Source organism: Mesocricetus auratus, unplaced genomic scaffold (assembly GCF_017639785.1).
Source record: "Mesocricetus auratus isolate SY011 unplaced genomic scaffold, BCM_Maur_2.0 Super-Scaffold_100008, whole genome shotgun sequence".
Lineage (NCBI taxonomy): Eukaryota > Metazoa > Chordata > Mammalia > Rodentia > Cricetidae > Mesocricetus > Mesocricetus auratus.
Genome location: NW_024429192.1, coordinates 1,338,597 through 1,360,040, shown reverse-complemented (window position 1 = coordinate 1,360,040; position 21,444 = coordinate 1,338,597). Strand labels below are relative to the sequence as shown.

At 46.4% G+C, this 21,444-nt stretch overlaps 1 protein-coding gene across 1 annotated transcript in view; it reads right to left on the bottom strand.

Moving 5' to 3' along the window:
* Nucleotides 1–21,444, bottom strand: part of Dscam (DS cell adhesion molecule) — a 445,727-nt gene that overhangs the window by 111,451 nt on the left and 312,832 nt on the right. The window contains 4 exon segments of the mRNA XM_040750391.1: nucleotides 6,306–6,473; nucleotides 13,185–13,313; nucleotides 13,874–13,970; nucleotides 16,102–16,298. Coding sequence (XP_040606325.1) covers nucleotides 6,306–6,473; nucleotides 13,185–13,313; nucleotides 13,874–13,970; nucleotides 16,102–16,298 — 591 coding nt within the window.

Below are 21,444 nucleotides of genomic sequence, written 5' to 3'. Positions count from 1 at the left end.
TCAAAGAGTAGTGAGGTGTTGAGGCTCTCAGACAGAACCCTGCCCCCTGCCATCGGTATCCATATTCTAGCTACAGCCAGAGTTCTGAGTTTGTTTATTGAATTGGAGAGAACCTTCCTGATGAGTCTCCCTTCGATAAGTCTGTGTCTTCTTGGCTGGGGAGCTGATGAGCATCTACTAAGAATCCTCTGGTTGCAATGGCTTGGTGTATCCATTCTTTTCTCAGTAGCTAAGTGGCAGATCCAGTCTTGCAAGAATGAAGAAAGAAAATGTGCTTCATAGAGACAATGGGACTCTTTCATCCAAAAAGAGAGCCAAAAAGAGAAACAAAGTTGCTTTGTTTGTAGGGAAGCAGATACAAACAGAGACAACCTTACTAGGTGTATTGAACCAGCCTCAGAAAGGTGCATATCATATGTTTTTGTTTGTTTTGTTTTTGTTTGTTTCACTCTTTTGTGGTTCCTTGGTTTTATATAGATACATAAAGTCATGTCTGCATATGTGACAGAAAGGAAACTGACTAGCAGGCCAAAGTGGAATATATGTACATATGAAAACTTATATAAAGTGGATTAAGATCGAATAAAAAGACCCAGGAGCCACTGCAAACTCTCACACACAGATCTCTCTCTGTATAGGAGCTGGGTGTGTGAGAACAAGTTGTTTTTGTGGTGAAAGTAGCCAAGACATGGCCCAGTAAAAGTTATTGATGGATTAGCAATTTATTTATTCAGTTCTGTCTTGTGCTCAACATTGATTCCAGGGCCTAAGATGAAGCAATAAAAATGCAGGCAACTGTTGCTGTGCATGTGAGAGGGCTGAACGTTAACCATAACCTTGAACCAGAAGATTCCAGTGTGTAGGATGGTGACAAGCCACTTTAAGGAGAGTATTGGGGGGATGGGGAGGGGGTGCTCAGGCATGCAAGAGTGAGCAGTGAGTGAATGAGTGGAATCCTAATATGGTAGTTGGGTCGGGATTTATAGAGATGATATTTAGGCAAAGAACAGAAACTGAAGAGGGAGAAAGAGGAAGAGCATTATAGAATACCGTGGAGCATCCTAAGTTAGCATCAGGCTGATGTTCATAATGTATAAGGAACAGCAAGAATATTGATGATTTCTCTAGGATTAATTGCTAAGGTTCTCCCCCAACTAAAGGTAAAAAGAACGGTAACAAAAAAATGGAAATGGCTAAAGACTCTGTCATGTACAGGACATGGCTGGCCCACAAAGACCCTTAACTCAGGCCAGATCTACTGGACATCCAGTGCTTTGCTCTGGCCTCTTTGGAAACCCAAACCGTCCATCTTCTGCTAGTCTGTGAAAATGCAGTAATGTTCAAGGCGCTTCAGCATAATTGAACTTCTATACTGCCACACAGATTCATAATGAAGATGATGAAGGGATCAGCCACCCCACACTCTGTCACAGGCACTCAGTGTCATACCACCTTCAGGGTTCAGCTGCTAACTGGAAGTGGCTCTCCGGCAGGAGTCAGTCATGGTGTGACATGTCTGATAGGTATCACGGATCCCCGGGAAGTTGGAGGCACTTCTGGTCCATTAAGAGCTGATCTTGTCAACTCTGGTAGTGTCTCTACTCACTCTGACTTCTCCTTTCTGGGAGCACCACGGGGGAGTCTGGAAGAGTGTGCTAAATGGTGTGATCTTTGCTACATACTTGCTCTCTGAGGTCAAGTGCATTTAAGTGGTATCATTATTCACGTGGGCACTTTCACATAAAAATACCCAGAATCGAGGCTCAGAAGCAATGATATTTCCAACATTAGGAAGGAGAGTCGTGCAAATGACAGCAATACCTTCTTGAGACATCTTTGTGATGGATACTGCAGGGGTCTTAACCAGTTTCCCATGGGGCAAGCATGAAAGCCCAAGGCCTTCAAACTCTTCCACACAGGGTGATAATTTGGTCCTAGGCAATCTCTGTTATGTTTTCTACTTCATAATTAAAAAAATTCTTTGGCAATCTCATATACAAATATAACGTATTTAGGTAATATTATTCTTGTTACTGGATTGCTGCATGGAATTTGGCTTCCTTGTTTTAAGTTGTGGATGCTTCAGTCAAGGAAGAGAGGGACCCTTGTCAACAAGAGGTCCATCAGAGGGACTATGACACTGGAATCCAGTTGAAAGCTGCCAGGGCACAGAGGACCAATAGCAGCTGGGGAGGATAGATGGTGATAATAAGCGCCCAGATTTTAAACAGTGACACTTCACTCAGAACGCGAACTCTAGGAAGATCCTAAATGGCACCTTCCCGAGGCCAGACCCCTCTGCAGGTCATAACCTGGGACACAGGAGGGGAGTAGGAGGAAGGCTCCCATTGTGGCTGTCGGAGCTGTGGCGGGAGGGTCTTAGTTCATCTTGCTTCTTGTTCTTTCTCTCAGCCTTCTTGCTTTGCCCTTGACCTCTTCTCTTTGTTTTTTTCTTCCCTGCCTCGATCTCTCATTTCAGTCTGCTCAAGCTACTTTAAAGAACACACTCAGCCAAGTGTCTCCTAAGCACCAGAATTTTAATTCGTACAGATACCGGTGTCTAGAATCTGAGGTGTTCATACCAAGGTGCCAGAAGAGTGTGTTTTGTCGAAAGTTTATACTGTGCCTTTTTACTGCGCCCTAACATGGTGGTGGTGGTGGAAGGGTGGGTGGAGGTCCCTGTTATTAGGGATCAGTTTGATTCATAATGACCCCAACCTCATGGCTCCTTAAGGCCTCACCTCTTACTGGACATGGGGATTGGGTGAATCTGGGGCATATCAGCATTTGGGCCCTAAAATCCTTCAGAGTCTTCTGTGTGGGTTTAATACTACATGTATTTTGTCACCACATGCACAAACCACACTGCTGTATCATGCTTAAGATAAATATTCAGCACACACACACACACACACACACACACACACACAAGCGCACCAAGAAATCTCCTATCACACCAAACACACGGGGTTGAGATATAAATAACAAATACTCCCTAATGTTGGGGGGAGTCACAGCACAGCCCAGGACATTGGATCCATGAAAAAGTGACGATAAGCCTCATTTGCTATTGTCATCAAGATCTGTGATCTGAGATGGTAAGACTTGGACTCCAAGTCCGTCCAGAGGCTGATAAATCATTTCACATGTTGGAAGTGTCTCTGACCTGGTTCTTCTATCTAGGAAAAGCATAGAAAAGGACAGCCAAGGTTTGGGAGGTTGAGGAGAGCAGGGAGGAAGTACAAATGCCCAGCAGAGTGCCAGAGGAGGTCAGAGTAAGGCAGCTGGAGTCACTTTCTGTAGCTTCACAGTGGTTGAAGGGGTAGGTACCCAGAGCGGAGCACCTCACAGATGTCTCCTCTGCAGGTGTGAAGTGATAAGTGGCCTCAGGTGCCCAACACTTGGCCACTACAGCACTACAGCTTCCAAGTAATGCTCATGCCTTAACAGATAATCTCTTTATTTTCAAGAAGCATCAGATAGGTCTCCCCAGATGGCTGCAGCTCCCCCAAATACATGTCTTTCTGAGCATCACTGTCAAGAGGTGGCTGTGGCATCTGTAGCCACTGCAGTCAGTTCCAAGGAGGGACCCTTGGTCAGTGCAGTGGCATGGCTAACCGACCACCAGTCACACATGGAAAATGACTTTCCGATTCTAGTCATGCAAACCCTGCCGCAAGACAAAGCCTAGCTGCTAGTCTGTTCTTTTTCTTGCTCATCTGAATGTCAAATCAGATTCCAAGCCAGCACCTAGGTAGCATTCAAGAGCCTATTCAGGGAACTAAGGGGGACAGACTCTGTTTCTGTCTGCAGAGACACCAGCAGCCAGAACGGTTCACCTGGCCTCCTGGATGCAGGGAGAGATGCTGCCATGGCAACCAGAGGCTGCTGCGGAGGTGAAGGGGAAAGGATGCAGCCTGCAATAAAGGCCATCAGGGAAACAGCTGCAGGAGATACTGCTGGAAAGAGGGGGTGATGGACAGGAAGACACCGAGCGTGCGGTTGAAAGTTGCACGCTGGGCTGAAGACTGTGGGAAACTTAGTCTTTTGATAGCCAGTATACTGTAACTCCAGGAAGTTAGGGACAGGGCAGGTAAGCAGTTTAATATGATTCTGTTTTTTTGCTGACACATATATGTCAGCATTCAGTTTTCAGTTATTCCCGAGAAGATCAAAGTACTTCTAGAGCTTGGAATTTGTTTTTCCAGTGTTCAGCTTTGTCTGCATAAGGAGGAAAAAGGCACCAGACATATACTTATTTTACAGATGAGAAGACATGAAGACAGAGTCCAAGGATCAAACACGAAGATGTTCTGGCATCCACCCTTAAAAACTACTTTCATAACTGAATGTCCTCCTTCGCTGAGAAACAGGCCCTGGTTTGGGGCCTTGAATACACCCAGTCTTGTCTGGTCTTGGAAGCCAAGCAGGGTCAGACCTGGTTAGTACTCAGAAGGGAGAAACGGGTACTGTCCACATGCTCAAACTTATTTCCTTAAGAGCAATATTGATCACATAAGAAAGAGTTAAAATGCTGTGGCTGGGATGGTTCAAAACTCATACTTAGAAAGCCACAACTAACCAATGGGCCAAGCTCCTGGAGTACAATTGAAGTGAGGGAGGGGCAGTGATGAAGAGAGGAGTCAAGACCATGATGGGAAAACCCACAGAGTCAGCTGACCCGAGCTTGTGGGAGATCACCGCCTCAGGCAGGACAAATGGGAAACCCACATAAGACCGAACTGGACTCTCTTAATATAGGTGGCAATGGTGTGACTGGGGCAATATATGAGGCCACTAGCAGTTGGTCCAAGATCTAACTCTAATGCACAAACTGACGTAGTTGGTGGAGCCCATTCTATATGGAGAGATAGCTTTTCCAGCCTAGACACAGGGGTGTGGGGTGTGGGGAGGTGCCTTGGTCCTGCCTCAACAAGATGATGGGACAGACTTAGTAGACTCCTAGGGGAGGGCTTACTCTCTCAGAGGAGCAGATGGGAGGAGGGGAGAATGGAGGGCAGTGGGAGGAGAGGAGGGAGAGAGAACTAGGATTGGAATGTGAAAAATAAATTAAAGGAAAAAAACTTCAAATTTAGTGTGGGGAAGTAATCTTGAAAAAGTGGCAGGGTGCTCACTATTGCAGAGCTTACACTAAAGAAAATTTGAAAATGGACATGTCTAACCACGTGGAGTTTGCTACATATGCATTATGTTATGTCACTGTGAGTCATAGAAAAGTATTTCAGAGATTTAAGCACAATATCTATGCAGAATAAAGAGTGGGTAGTGGGAAGTCAGTAGCAACCTGCCTGAATATTGATAACAGCTTCTAGGTGAGTTGTGGTCACTGGAAGATGATGGATGATGGTGACCTTGGATCAAGCTTTTGAGAATCTTTGATTGACAGTGGAGAAGCAAAGGTAGGTTTGGATACCAGACACTCCTCTCTTTCCAAGAAACAAGCCAGTCAATGGCTCCTTGCTTCCATCTAACAGAAGCCCAAAGGCACTGACTTCCTCTCTCTCCTCCATGGGAGAGGTTCACAGTCAGCAGTCACTGCCCATTGCTCAGATTTTCAGTCTTCTGCTAACCAGTTAACTCCATCCAGGCAGGCTGGAGTATACATATATGTCTGTGTGTGCACACACGTGACTTAATGCTGCTGAGCATGCTTAAATGCATGTATGATTGATGAAACAGGTCACAAAAATGACCTAGAAGGTTCTGGCAACATGGCCCTAAATCAGCTCCACATGACAGGATGGTAGAAGTTGCTTTGTCTGTTTTAAAATGCTTATATGTATCCTCAAGATTTTCAACATTTAATAAGAAATAGTTCATAATGGTGGAAGAAGAATAAAGTGATCATGTCAATCATTAAGTAAACCGTGCCTCTCCACTGGCCCACAGACACACTCTTGGAGTTTCTGACTTAAGCATGCTTCTATCTCCCACACTTGAACTCATACATGGGTCTTGGGAATGCACTTAGCTTTTTTCCATCAACCTGGGTCCAGAGCATCAAAACCAAAGGATTATACAACGGCATGACTCCTAAGTCCCTCAGCACTGTTAGCTTCCATTTCCCATTCACATGTCTGTATTAAGAACCACGACCGTATCAACAGCAAGAGTGACCTCCAAGCTGGGGCAAGGTGTTGTGGGCATTTTTATAGGGCGTGGAGCCATGGAAAGCCCACATCAAAGAACTTTGCCAGAGGTAGGGAAAGGACCGATTCTACATTTAAACAATTCAGTCACAAGAGTGGATTGCTGGGTGGCAGGTTTTAACCAGTGCCACCTACCTGCCTCATCCGCGGTGATGGTGATCTCGTTGCTGGGCTCACTCTTGCCAATCCGGTTCTTGGCGTACATGCGGATGCTGTAGGTGGAGGAAGGGTGGATGTCAATGATGGTGGCCGAGTTCAGCTGAGGGGAAACATCTTTGGTTCTTTGAGCGGAATCCCAGGAGTCTTTTGGGTTTTGTTTTTCAAAAAAGAAGAGATAGAGATGTGAGTTTTTTTCTTTTACTCTGCCTTTGAAAGTTCACAACAGGAATTAAAAAAAAAAGAAAAAGAAAAGAAAAAAGGAAGGAAGGGAGAAAAAAAATACCCCCAAAGTGAAATCTCAATGCAATGTTTCCAGCTTCTTGCCAGAGCTGGAGACCAGAGGGTACAATGGGATCACACATGTATTACCCATGGCAGTGGGTGAAGGGCTGAGGTGAGCTTGGTACAAGTAAGGAGCTTGAGCAAACACAGAACACATGCCTGGGGAAGACCATGGTTGGAAACACAGGTGGTGGAAGCTGGTTCCCTGGGAGCCTCAGCCACATACAAGAGCTTACTCTGCGGTATACCTTGACAAGCTCTGTTTTAGACACTGCTCCCCCTCCAGGTCCCTAGTTCTAAATGGTACAAAGGTTTAGCAAAACTCTTCACTATCTCTTACCCTTTCTTCCCAAATCAAGTATGACAAAACTAAGATCATTCCACACAAGCCAGTTTAGCAACCTTAGCGTAAATCCCATGAAGCAAACACCGTGATGAGTTTCAATTTTTAAAAATTCATCTCATTCCAGAATCTTTTGTGGCAGGAAGTCCTCCCCCCCCCCTTTTTTTTGGTCTCAGCTGTTTTGAATGTCAGCACTTCCCTATTGTGAAGAGATATCATGGAATATGTGACAGCTTGAGCAGAAGGATTTTAGGGTTTTGATAGGAGATAATGAGATCAGTCGAGTTTCTTATATCAGAAGAGTTGGTCAGCTGACTGAGGGTGGGTAGTCATTAGCAGGTGCTGTTGTAGGAGAAAAGATACCCTGAGACCACCGATGGAGAAGATGTACACCCATCCACCACTACCCGGTCCTGTGATCTTCAACACGCATGGAGTCTTGGGAACGTCAACTCCCTTTGCCACACTAGTGATGAGCTTAAGGGGGCTGCCTGGTGACAAGGTAAACTAAAAACTTAAAAGAAATGCAAAGGCATAGCTTCAGCCTGCTAGTAAGAATTTTTCCTCTTAGGGCACACATAATGGGAATGGATCATCACTATCAAAGTGCAAAGTATAGGCGTGTTTTGAGTTGGGAAGGCTGGAGGAAGGACACTGTCATGGAGAAAGTGTGGCTCAACACTAAATGGCGAGTTTGATAGAGGATGAATGAGGGGAAGACATTTATGTCCAACAATGAGCCTATCAACACGGAGAGAAACCAGATTTCCTGCAGAAGGTGTTTTGGTACGGGGAGGAACCACCAGCATTTTGAGATACAAAGAAACGAGTGGATAAGCAGGCACTTAGGATGGTTGAGGGTTCTATCAAGATAATAAGCAGGTTTCTGGAAGTGCCAGGGAGACACAGCTTTTTCACGACAACCACACACATGGAGTGTGGAAGAAATTGAGAGCTTGGAGAGGTGAATGGGTCTCCGTCCTCTGCCTTGTCCTCCCCCAGTCTCCCGAGACCATGGCTGGGAGAGAATGACTGTGCATCCACCTAAGTACTCAGCAGGCACCAGTTACAGGTTCCTTTGGCCCAGCCTAATCCCTGTAGGCAGTCCACTTGCAAAACAACCTTCCAGTTTGACTAAGAACCGCCCCGCCTCCCCCGCCCCACCGAATGTGCTTTTTACCAGTAGAAAATACAGTCTCTCCAGACATTGGGCCAGAAGTGTAAGATGTGCCCACAGAAATTCTATGGCTTGAATCTGCTGCTGTCCCCAAATATTCCCTGCTCAGGTTTGCACACTCAGACTCGGGTCTGCAGCCACACTTTCCAGTTTGCGTACTCCAAGGACATGGATGTGGACTACGCTACATCCTCCCTAGTTAATTTTACCTTTAATTCCACTCTTGGATCTGGGCACTGGGCTGGGTACCTTATAAATGCAGGCTCTCCATTCCTGTGGCTTCTGGGTCTGTGAGTACACTAGAACCCCCGGGGCCTGCTGATATCTGTGCTTTCACGCTTGCTGAATCTCAGTCTTGGGGATGCTATGCCCACAGACCTTTGTGATAATTGTTTCACTGTCTGGGCTATTCTGATATAGTTGGGAATAGCTGTCTCATTTGACTGACGCCTCAGGATGCCTACCAAACTAAGGATTTGGTTTTCAGTTTAAAGATCCAGGGACCCAGTCTACACACAGATGGTAATAACTAGTGATATTTGACTGCAACTGTGTTACCTCAAGCTCAAGCTCCTTCTTCTACAGCCCTTGACCTTCACATGTCCTCCAAAACCTTTTATGAGAGGATAACACCAAACACCCACTTCAGGACTGCTACACCACAATAGTGTCCCTGCAAGGTCTTGGCTTACAGGATGGGAAGAATGATGCATGAGCAGTTATATCAGATATAAAGGAAAGCATCCCTGGCCAAAATAAAATATGGGAATGCTTCATGTTTGTAGAAGGTAAAGCTCAGAGAGCAGTGCAAGGTCAGACTGTGGCCTGGTTCAGCAAACATGCACTAGAAGTATCTACTGCAAAGTGCCAGGCCCCCAAGCATCTGGTGAAAGAAGAAAGCAGAGAAGTTCAATATCCACTGCTGACTCCACCACTCCAAGTAGTCCAAGGAAGGACTGGAAAGCTTATATATTCTTTGAACACATTCAGCTTGGAGGTCAGATGCCTGACCCCAGAGCATGACAGGCCACCAGGGACAAGAGTTCAACAGTGGACTTGGCTTACAGAGATGTAGTTAAAGGTCAAAGATCAGAATGCACGACAGGTGACTGTAACTCCTAGAGAAGACCATAAAAGGTTTGAACATCAGGAGAGAGCTCAAAGGAAGACTACGGATAAGATATTGGCTTGGGAACATTGGGAAACATCTTCCTGCCTTTTCCATAGGGTATAACAGTCCTGGTGAGGTTACAGAAGGCGGAGACTTGGAGGACAATGTCTGCCTGAGGGACAACAAGCCCTTATTTGTTGAGGATGCACAGGGTGCTGATGCTATGTGGTTGCTAGGCGCTGACCAAGGTGCTGAAGTTCTCCACAATTTTGGAGGTGGAGAGGAGAGAGAAGATAAAATGGCCACACCCCTTCCCAAATGAGAGGAGGGAGCAGATATAACAACTATAAGTCCAGTACAGGACAGATCCCACTTGAGCAGGTGATGGGGGAAGTCCTTCTGTGAATATGTTGCCTGACTGGTTGATTAATAAAGCACTCTTGGCCAATAGGGAAGCAAGATAGGTAGAACTAGAAGTCGAGAAGGATTCAGGTAAACAGAGGCACAGTCAGTCATGATGTAGGACACCACAGGAATAAGAAGTCCAGACCCTTTCTCCGGTAAGATAAGACCACATGGAAATACTCGGATTAGCAATTATGGGCTAATAATTAAGTCAGAGCTAGCTGATAAGAAACCAAGCAAACGGCCAACAGCTTCATAATTAATATAGTGTTTTGTGTGTTATTTGGGGGCTGAGACAGCTTTGGACCCAGACAGCTGGCAGAAAGACTACATGTTACAAGCAGGTGTTGGGGGACTGTCACAGAGGCCCGAGTGTCTGTGTAGAAGATGTAGTTTCCTCAAGAAACAAAAGACAGGAGCCATCAGAATACCACAGAGAAGACACATGGAGGAGGGGGGCACCTGTCCCATGCTTGCTTCCCACCAGTTGATAACCTGTGGTTCAGTTATGGGAGTTTCCAGAGTGGGTGGGCACAGTGACAGGCACGGAGAGGGGATCTTTAATATTATTATTATCTTGGTGAATAAGCAACGAAGGGCATCTGCTTCAAGTCACGGAAGGAGGCTCATTTGGCCGAGGGACGATGCACTGCACGGGCTGAGGAAGCCTTGTGTGGGTGAACCCAGGCTACAGTCTATAAGAATCCCAGCTGGACAGGGCAGAATGGGCCCCAAGGAGCTGGCCAGCTCATGTTTCCTGGACTGGATTGATCCAGCCTTGACTGGTGCGCTGATAAGTACAGTCCTTACTAAGAATGAGAAAAGCTTTTACTACACTGGCAGAATGTGGCTTTTGTAGGAAATTTGCAAAAAGTCAAATGAAAGTTCCTTTGCGAGACAATGACACCTGCTGTAAATGAGTGGCAAACCAGGGTCGAGTGAATGTTTATTATGAAATTAGACTGTGTACCAGGAGTCCTGGAATCAGAGACACCGAGAAGGGCCATACAGAGACAGGTCACAAGGGTACTTCAAGGAGACCGCTGCTCAGTGGAGGATAGATAGTAACTAGTTTGGAGCCCACCGAGAAGTACAAGCTAATGGGTATAGTAGGGGTGACTGGTTGTGGAAGGCTTCTCAGAAGACATGAAACCTGAAGGATGGATTTCCTATGAACTTATCTTAGAAATTGTATCCATTTGTAGATTATGGTAATGAGGCTTACACACCCAGAAGTCACCGAGGAAGGACACATAGCTCATGAAGACACATGGTTTACAGAACTGAGTGCAGCCACTACCTACTAAGAGAGCAGCTTCTCCCTCCCCTCCAGGGCTTCCTACTCTAAGGCTGAAGTATGTAAACTAAACACAAGGAATGTTTCTTCCACATTCTATTTACATTAGACAATGTACCAAGTGCTAGGGACCCAGGGGAAGAAGTAAAGCAGAGCCCGGCTCTGAGAAACTTGCAGGGCACTGAGAGGGGTGTGTGCACTGAGATTTCTTAGACGGTGAATTAACCCCATCAAGGTGAGCTTTTTTTGTAAGCCTGCATCTTGTAATTATTTTCATGCATGCTTGAACAACGTGAAAGGCTGCACTTGTCAGGGTGACCGTGTGTCGGAAAATGAGCGAAGCATTTTAAGTGCACTTCTGTCTTAAGACTCATTAAATATCGATTTAACATCCACTGTCCATCAGGTATTCAGAACAATGGGCAGTGCGGAAACAGACCTAGCAGGCAGAGGGAGCCCAACCAACTTCCAGGCTAGTGGAGTGACATGCATGAATGGATATGGCCATTGACACACACACAGAGGTACACACTTAGTATATGTCACAAGACTGGCCAGGGAAAGGGAGCAGTAAGGAGGAGTGGGGGCCCTGTGGTCCAGGGGGATCTTCTTGTTGGAGGTAGGATCTCTGTAATGGTCTCCTGCTTCACCGATGAGGTTAGCAGAAGGGAGACAGAAGAATAGCGAGGTGAAGCTCAGGCCAGCAGAGGGCCAGCGTGAGCTGCATCCTAATGCTCCCTACTGTTGGTTTAGGTGGGTACGGGCTGTTGGCGTGGGAACCCTCCCCGAAGGCAGCATAGACCTGGCCTGCTCTGCAGTGGAAGGCTGCTGCATGTTCCAGTCCCAGGAACACGGGCAGCCGGTGCTGAACCTGTGGGAAGGTGGGGCTCCTTTAGCTATCTGGGTCCCCTATGCCTTACTTCACAGTTTCCTTCAAGACCTGCCTCTCATGACTCTTCTGTGTTCCACCTGACGCTTCTCTTCAAAGTCATCTTCTCTTCTAGTTGGTCCTGAGAGAAGCCTGTTTGTCACAATCCGGAGTCCTGGGGTACTGCTCTACTACTTTTCCCAGGGACACCGTAGCTTGGAGCTGCACTACTCACCCCAAGGGTCTTCCTGGGGTTGCATGCATGCAACATTCCCATCCGAAACTCTGAGACCAGTGAGTTGAGTCACCGCCTTATATGCACCCCAAATCAGCTATCCTGGACAAGATCCATAACCAACGGTCCCCATTTGGCACTTGCTCCGAGTCTCCAAATTCTCCTTCTCCTAATTCCTCACTTCTGTCAACCAATTCATGGTTCTACCCCTGGCACCCTGCTAGTGAGGCATCCTGCCCTCTAGACCTGCTTTTCCCTAGCTGTCTTGAGTTTGATTTGTTGCTACATCTCATCTCAAAAGAGACCAAATCACCACTGACAGGGCAATGTGAAGCAACACACTGGCCTAGAAAGAATAAGAAAAAAAATGCTTTTGTGCCTCTAGAAGTGTATTAACCCCTTCCAGTGCAGATTGCTCTCCTGCCCCGTATCTTCTATAAGACACAGTAAAATTCTGGCTAGAGGCCACAGCAGTGTTATTCTGTCTTCAGCCAGCCGGGGAGACTATAAGATTCCAAGTGGGCCCGTGGTGGCCTCTGGGAAAACACCAGTAAGAATGCCTGTCATGGTGCTGCTAGCTAGGTCAGGTTTATGTGTTGGTGTGGACTGACTGAGTGCTCCCTCGCCTGTCCCTAGGGCATTTCCAGGGAGTTGTTGCAGAGCCACTATCACTTGGAAGAAGATTAGCCTTCCTCATTCTGCATAAACTTATATGCCACATCCTGCAGACACTGGCATGGTGGAGCTTGGAGCTCTGGATGGGAGACCCAGGCTTGTACTCCAGGGAAGGCACCTATCTGAAGCAGCAGAAGGCAAAGGGGGCTGGTGACTAGGAAAGACCACGACAGAACCTGTATCTGTTGGTACCCATGGGCAGGCCTGCGGTGTCAGGAACGCCTACCAAGACCAGTGGGGATCAAGACTGAGGTACAGCCAGGTCACTCAGAAAAGGGATGGACGTGGGCATAATAAGAAACCTGAACACACTCATGCAGGGAGGGGGCCAAATGGAAAGAGCATTCTGAGACTTGCAAATGTGTGGGGGAGCTGTGGACACACAACGCAGGAACATGGAGGGAGTCAGGAGGGTGTGGCGTGCGAGGTGGTGACAAGCCAGGGGGAGAGTGCAAGGCTTACCTGATTTATTTTTGCATTCGATGTCATAGCCCGTGATGGGGCTGTTGCCGTCAAACCCCATGGTCCATCTGAGCGTGATCGTGCGTGCCTTGACACCTTTGATCTCAATCTCGGGAGGGTCTGGGGGCTCTGTGCCATCAACAGAAAGATGGGGGTTAGTTCAAATCAAGCCTGGGCGTAAACCCCAGTGGACGAGTTGCCTACAGCTAGCAGGCACTGCCTGGTTGAAAGCGTTTGCTGGCCAATTATTTTCTAATTAGATAGAAGGCATTGCCCCTGCCCCCAAGAGATTCTGTCTGCAGCCTATGTGGCAGCAGGCCAGACCTGTAGGATGTAAGTATCACAGCTTTGACTCACAGCGCATTCATTCTCAGACGCTAGGCGTTCATCCTCCCGTCTAGTACTCAGGCTCCCAAGATGGAGTGGAAGCACTGGCCAAGCTTGTCTGCGCTTGGCCTGAGTCTCTGACCTCACACCTGCTCTGGTCCCCACAAGGGTTTCACTCCTTGCATTCCAGGGCTTCACTCTGACACAGTCACACCCTCTGATAAAAATCCAGATTTATGCCAGTGTCCTGCATAGACAGGATTTCCCGAGAGCTAAAAATGTTCCCAGCTGACTGGGGGCTGTGCTACTTCCCGAGGTCAGCACACCTTGTTCCCGAGTTCCTTTTCCTGTGTCCACCCTACCTTGCACTGTGAGTTGAATTATTCCACGGTCCTCCCCGTAAGAGTTGATAGCATGGCAGGAGAAGAAGCCAGAATCTTCTCTCACTGTGGGCAAAATCTGTGACCAAAGCAGGAAAGTAGTCACTTTAGTTAGTAGCTTGAGCTGGAGACCAGCAGACATGACTTCCAGTGGCCAAGCTTGTCTGTCCTGTCATTCCCAGCACTCATTACTACTTGACAGACAGCAGACAGACAGACAGATAGACAGACACACATACATACACACACACACGCACACACACACACACACACACCACAGACACAGACATAGAAACACACACACAAACATTAGCACTCCAACATGGAGACACACACATATATGGACACACAGATGCACAGATACGCACACAGACACAGGCATATACATACTCATACAAACACACATGAACACATACACAGGCTCACACAACATATTCATGAACACAGAAACACTCATTCATACACCCTCATACACATACATGCATCCTCATCACACATAACATACAAAGAGACACTCATACACATACTTTCCCATTCACACACACACAGACACACACAGATGAACAGCATACACAGAGACACACACACAGACTCAGAGATACATACACAATCATATCCACACATACTTAGATATGTATACTTAGATGCAAATATATATGTACACATACATATCTACTTTCACAGATGTACACACACTCACAGACTCACCTGCACCTATGCATGCTTACGCACAGACATACTCACCCACAGACCAACACATACTGATAATGTGTTGGCACACACAAATGCATGCACTCACACAAAAGCACACATGTTTATACTATTCCCATGCAATTGTCAGTATGCAAACAGGTCTGACCATTTTGCTGAACTGATTGCCTAACTTACATGGGCTGCTGTGGTCAGGCCCATATATACTCCACACACTCTTTTCCCATGTGATGTGATTTTAAAGAACCATGCACAGCAGATATCTATGAATGTGTCAGTTCTCTGTACCCACCACTCTGTCCCTACAAGACACAGCTATACCTCTTCTGAACACACTGTTCCTTTTCAGGGTTTCCTACAGCAGCTCTATACATTTCCACTGTATTTGCACTGTATTTAACAACACAGAGTTCAAGTATGTGTGGGATATGTGTTACATGCAAACCTACGGTGTCCATATAAATGGCGGCAGCATCCTCACATCTGGTGTCTGGAACTAGTCATAGCTGTACTGCCAGTGTCCTCAGGACCTCACCGGGGTTCTGCTCCATAGAGGCTCGGGGATTGGACCCCGGAGACGGAGTCACTGTCTGTTCCAAGCGCGTGGCTTTAGATTTCCCTCATGTGTGTGCTTCTGTACCAGCCTTCCTCATTACAAAGTCATTGTTCAATCAGTCACCCACAGTGCCCAAGAGAGAACAGACACGATTCCTCCTAGCTCTTGTGATTCTAGAATTGTGACAGAATATTCTCTCCATTGGATTTCTCTACAAAACAGGCAAGGTGTTTTTCTTTCTTTTTTTTTTTTTCTTTTTTTCTTTTTGGTTTTTCGAGACAGGGTTTCTCTGTGGCTTTGGAGGCTGTCCTGGAACTTGCTTGGTAGTCCAGGCTGGTCTCGAACTTACAGAGATCCGCCTGCCTCTGCCTCCCGAGTGCTGGGATTAAAGGCGTGCGCCACCAACGCCCGGCGGTGTTTTTCTTTTTTAAGTTGTGTGTGTGTGTGTGTGTTGGGGCCTGGGTACGTGCGTGCACAAACCCCTGAAGTCTAGAAGAAGGCATTGGAGTCCCTAGAGCTAGAGTTACAGATGTTGTGAGCCACCTGATGTGGGTGTTAGGTACTGGACTCGGGTTCTTTTGGAAGAACAGTACATCCTATTAACCAGCGAGCCATCTCTCTAGCTCTCCAAATGTATTTTTATAATAGTTTTTTGTCTCATTGCTCATGCTGTTTTAATAGAAGGCTGAACATGCACATTACATGCACTCCACTCCTCTGAGGACAACGGTCTGGAGAGACTTCTTTCGGTGCTTAGCTATTTCCCTGTGGACGGTAGCTGTGAAGTGCTACTTCTGAAGGCTACTCAGTGAGCCTGTCCATGTAGACAGGCAGAGGGAGTGTCATGAGGAAGTTCTAACAAGATATTCACAAGTCATTACAGCCATGCACATGACTGTCCTGGAACTCCCCTGCCCCATTCTGCCCCATCCGGCATCTTTACCTGCAGGGTGGAAATCACCTCCTCTCCCACCTCCTTGGTGGACACCAGGTAACGGGCCATTTCGGGGTTTATGATCCTGTCCTCTTTCTCCCAGCGGACGATGATGGGTTTCTCCCCATGGGCTGTGCAGCTCATCTCCTTCTTTTGACCCTGAGTGGCCAGGGTAGTATTGGGATAAGAGGTTATCATAGCGGGAACTAAAAAAAAATCAAAACAAAAGAAGATAGGCCTTGCTCAGCAAAGCTATGCTCTTGATCCCCCCCCACACTCAGTGACGCTTAAAGAGACAATTATTTGAAATAAAATGTGTCCCAGAAACTGCTGACCAAGAGCTAAGAGGAACCAGACTGTGGTGGTTGCAGTTCTCTTCCAAGCCTGTTGGGGCCAGATGTGAGGCAGGGTGTATGGCCCATGCCACCAGAGCACACGGGCAAATGATGATTCTTCAGTCCTGGGGAGGAAACCTTATTTGTGAAATTACAGCAATCCTGGCAATTACTTCTCACACTCTACTTGGCTCACATCTCTGACAAACTTTGCAAATAGCTATTAAATCTTTTTCTAGAGACCTCAAACCTACCTTCCTTCCATAACTTAGAACAAAGGCTCATCTTCAACTTAAGAAGAAGAAGAGGAGGGAGAGTAAGAGGAGGAAGAAGATGATGAAGAAGATGAAGGAGAAGAAGAAGAAGAAGAAGAAGAGAAAGAAGAAGAAGGAGAAGGAGAAGGAGAAGGAGAAGAAGATGATGATGATGATGATGATGATGATGATGATGATGATGATGATGACGACCTTTATTCATGAAACCGGCATTTCCTTTCTTCTCCTCACACTTAATCTGTGGGGTTTTGCCCTTATAGGTGGGTGGCGTAAGACTCCACTTTCAACTATGCAAGCAACCTGGAATTCTGGAAGCCTATTTTAAATCCCATCTTCCAAAATTTATTCCAAAGTTACAAGAAAATGAGAAGGAAAATACAGGTCAAACCCAAAATGGATCCCAGAAAGCTACAAGCAATATGGTGTCGGTTATCTGAGAGGAGTTGTCATGCATTGGTACTTCGGTTATCTGAGAGGCAGTGAGTTAAGAGGCAGACTTCCTCATTCAGGTGTCTCATAGCCTTTACATTTAGAGAAAATTGAGAAACAAAAGGTCAAACAAACAAAACCCAAATGACAAAGGGTACAGATAACCTTGGCTTGTGCCACAGGGAGAGAAAGGCCATCTCCTCCGAGAATCTGTCACTTTCACAGCCTGACCTAGATTTGAAGTAAACTCATGCTAGAGAATTAATGTGGGATGACCTTCCTTTGGTAACAAGCTTGAGGAATTCGGCAAAAAGCAAACCAGAACACACCCTGGAAGGACTTGACCTTCCTCTCACCTGCTCTATTGGCTTTCTGCAAGATGAAGGTGGCCATGTGCTCTCATACCCCAAGCAAAAAGAAACTTGTACAACTGAGAGATTGAGAGTCGGCCTCTAATGACTCAAGATGATAGAAAGATCAGATGCAAATTTTGAAGTACCTAGGCTAAATAGATAACAAATAGAGGCGTATTTGAAAACAGGGTTAAGGAATGCAATGTCTCCAAAGGGACCAGGAATCTTTGGAAACTATAAAAATCAAATCCACATGTGTCCCACATGTCCCCATTTCCTCAATCCCAGAGAGAAAGACTTCTCCCTGGTGTCTAGGGTCAAACTTGAACTTGTATTCCTCCAAGATTCTTGAATGGTTGTGCCCTTATAATATCGCTTTCTGTGGAAACAGGGCTTTGCAGAGATAACTAATCACAACCAGGGTCTGCTGTAGATGCAGCTTGTTGGGTGGACAATGTCACATCTGCAGTGAAATGTTTGCACACAAGTTCATAGCCTGAGTTTTCTATGGGACATGAATTTGGGGGGAGGTTGGCTCTACTCAACAAGTTTGTGCATATTACCAAATATACAAATATATGTATATATACAATACTTATTACACATACAGGTATATACATATCATATAATGTGTAAGTACATATATAATGTACAGCCTGAAAAGGGCTTTTACAGAGTTAAATGATCCCACACCACATCAATTTCTAACTGGCTTTTACATTATTCTAGAAATATTCCCTCTGTCTAACTTGGTAGGTTCACTGTGTCTACCCCAAGGTTGAGGGAATCATTGACTTTGCTTTTATATATTTGTTCTCTCCCTCTTCCTGTCCCTGTCCCTCTCCCCGCCCCCTCTCCCTCCCCCTCTCTGTGTGTGTGTGTGTGTGTGTGTGTGTGCGTGCCACAGTGTGTATGGGGACCATAGATAACTTGTGTGTATTCTCTCTTTCTACCATGTGAGTCCTTGGGATTGAACTGAGGTTATCATGCCAGGTGGCAAAGTGCCCTTATCCACTAAGCCACTGAGTCACCTTGCTGACACCTATTCCACTCGTCTGTGTCTTTTCTGGATACCTCTTATAAATGGGACCATTCTCATGCCAGCCTTCCAAGTTCTTCAAGCATAATGGACCCACGGGTCGTTCACATTGTGGTGTGCTTTGAAATTTCATTTTTTTTCATTGCCTAACACGTGACCCCCTTGAATGAATCTTTCATGCCTTATGGTCTTAAGTGTCTCAAAGTCATGGGTAAAGTTGCCCACCACACAGTATCTGTACGAGGTGGAGGGGGAAGGGACAGGATAAATGGAGGTCTTCTGTAAAGACTTGCCCAAGACTTTCTTCCAGGGTTGGTATTTAGAGTTCAGTGTGAGTTCAGGGCTCCAGTCTTCCTCGGAGTTTGCTGGGCAGGGTTTCCAGGGCAGTGGGAAGGCTGGAGTGCCTCAGAATGCAACGATTTAAAAATCTACTGATGAGGAGGAAGAAGGGCTCTGTGCAAAGGGAAGCACTGCTTTGAGGACTTGCATGATTGTTGCTATCTCCTTGAAAATATCATATATATATGTATATATATATAATTGTGTGTGTGTGTGTGTGTGTGTGTGTGTGTGTGTGTGTACACGTGCACATCACGGCACACATGTGGCAACTGACAAGAGTTGGCTCACTTCTTCCACCATGTGAATCCCAGGAATCAAATTCAGGTCACTGGGCTCGGCAGAAAATGCTCTGACCTGCTGAGCCATCTTTCGGACCTCTGCACTTCCCTTTCTCAGGCTGTATCAAGCTCTATTGCACACTATGTGGGAGAGATGCTTCAACAATCCACACAGCTTGGGATTTTTCTTACTCACTGATACCATTCTGCCAGAGACATTCCTCATTTTCAGTCATATTTCTCTTCTGGGGTGAGAGTCGCGTCAAGATGGGGCTTTCGATTCTGGCAACGGAAGCCAGCGTTTCATCAGAAACGCTCAGCCAGCCCGCGTTTCCCTCTCCTGCTTAGAATGGTCAGAAGGACCCCATTTGTTTTAATGAGCCATCACCGCGGCTTCTTTGCAATGCTGATGCTTGAAGGCATGGCGACCTTTTCACTTGTCACAATCCTGGGCGCTGAGAGATGACAGCATGCCAGTGCAGCTACGCTGTCTGCCATGATTCCTGAAGCATCACAAGCGGATGGGGGTCATTTGACAGGGATCGGTACCAAGGAGAGGCTGTGAGAAAACTGCTAGCCTCAGAGCAAATCCAGACCCAGGATGGCTGCGGCCAAATCTGCTACGTGCTACGTGCTATGTGCTATGTGCTATGTGCTTTCCTCCAAAATTACTCATTAAGGCAGGTGTTGTTTTACATCGGGAGAAACTGGTTCGTAAGCTTCGCTCATTAGCTGTGGATCTACCCCACAGCTCCTTAACTCTCAGCAAGCCTGCATTCTTGTGTTGTGTTGGGAGCATCTTCTGACCTACTTTCCACCAGCTTAAAGATTCAGCCATGCAGGGTTGCTGCAGCCCCTGGCCAGAGAGAGTCATCAGGCATCTCTCTGCTTGACTCGCAGCACAGTGACAGGGATGTGACCTCCTTAATTTGACACTGACAATGGTGGGGGTGTTAGTATCACTGAAATGGGTAAATGCTAGACACTGGCCTTTCTTCACCCGCACCCCCCCCATTAGCAGCTAATTGTTAAGACACTTATGACAACAGCGTTTGAGATAGTACTTCTCACTCTATTCAATGACTTTCAAATGGTTCAACTCTCATAGTGAGAGACTAAGACCAACCTCAGAAGCAGCAGGCTTCACATCTTGGTTAATCCGACCCCGACTCATCCCTTCCACCTTGCAGAGGAGAAAAGAGAAAGGTAGAGAGAAGTGTCTATAAACATCTCTAAATCGAGTGTCAAACAGGGTGTGACCCGAATGGGTCCCCTTTGGAACCACCAGACCATCACAGTCACAGGGGATGTGTCATCTGGGATCTTCCTTGTTTGACAGTGCCGAGTCTTACTTCCTTAGAAGTCACAATCCCTCCAATCATTTGGAAAAAAATGACAGGGAGGATGTTGGATTAACAAGGCAGGCAATCATAGGGAGACCATAGAGATGTTCTGAGATATGAGCATATTTAAAATTTTATGCCCATCAATGCTTTGCCTGCATGTACGTCTCTATGCTGTGTCTGCATATATGTCTCTATGCTGTGTGCATGCCAGGTACCTGCAGAGGACAGAAGAGGGCACCGAATCCCATGGAACTACAGTCACAGACAGTTATGAGCTGTCATGTAGGTCCTGGGAATTGAACCTAGGTTCTCTGGAGGAGCAGCCAGTGCTACTGACTGCTGAGCCATCTCTCCAGCATGAACAACCTTTTTTTTTTTACATCCTCAAATTCAAGTAATCATGATGAAATTTCAAACAGACAGAATGTCAAAAAAAAAAAATCAAAAAAGACAAAAAAATCAACTACGGATCCATTGCTGGATCTACAGCTAGGCACAGAGTTGGCGATTTATTTTTGCTATCATTCCATCAGAAAACCGACATCTGTCAAGTACGCAATTGTCACTGTTCTGTTTCGGTCCCTCTTAAACGAAGGCATGAGTCAGCAAGAGTCTCGAAGATGAGATGTAAGGATGGAAGTGGCCCTCAGGGACGCCACTCCTTCAAGTGAACAACAGAGGGAGACTTGCCGTGTTCCCAAGTAGTCAAGGCATTGTTCACAGGGTGGAAGATCTGTCCTGGGGTTGACTCTCTGAGGACCCTTTTTTGTACCTGTCCCATCCAAGAAGTGATCAAAAGATCCTGGCTTCTACCTTATGCAGCCCGGTATGCTGAGCTGTGTGGATGTGCTTTGACAGCTGGGGAGCCTCCGTTTCTTATTGACCCCAGAAAGGTGGATGGGATCAAATGTTCTCAGTGGGTGTACTGGTGACTCGTCTCATTAGTGACCAAAGT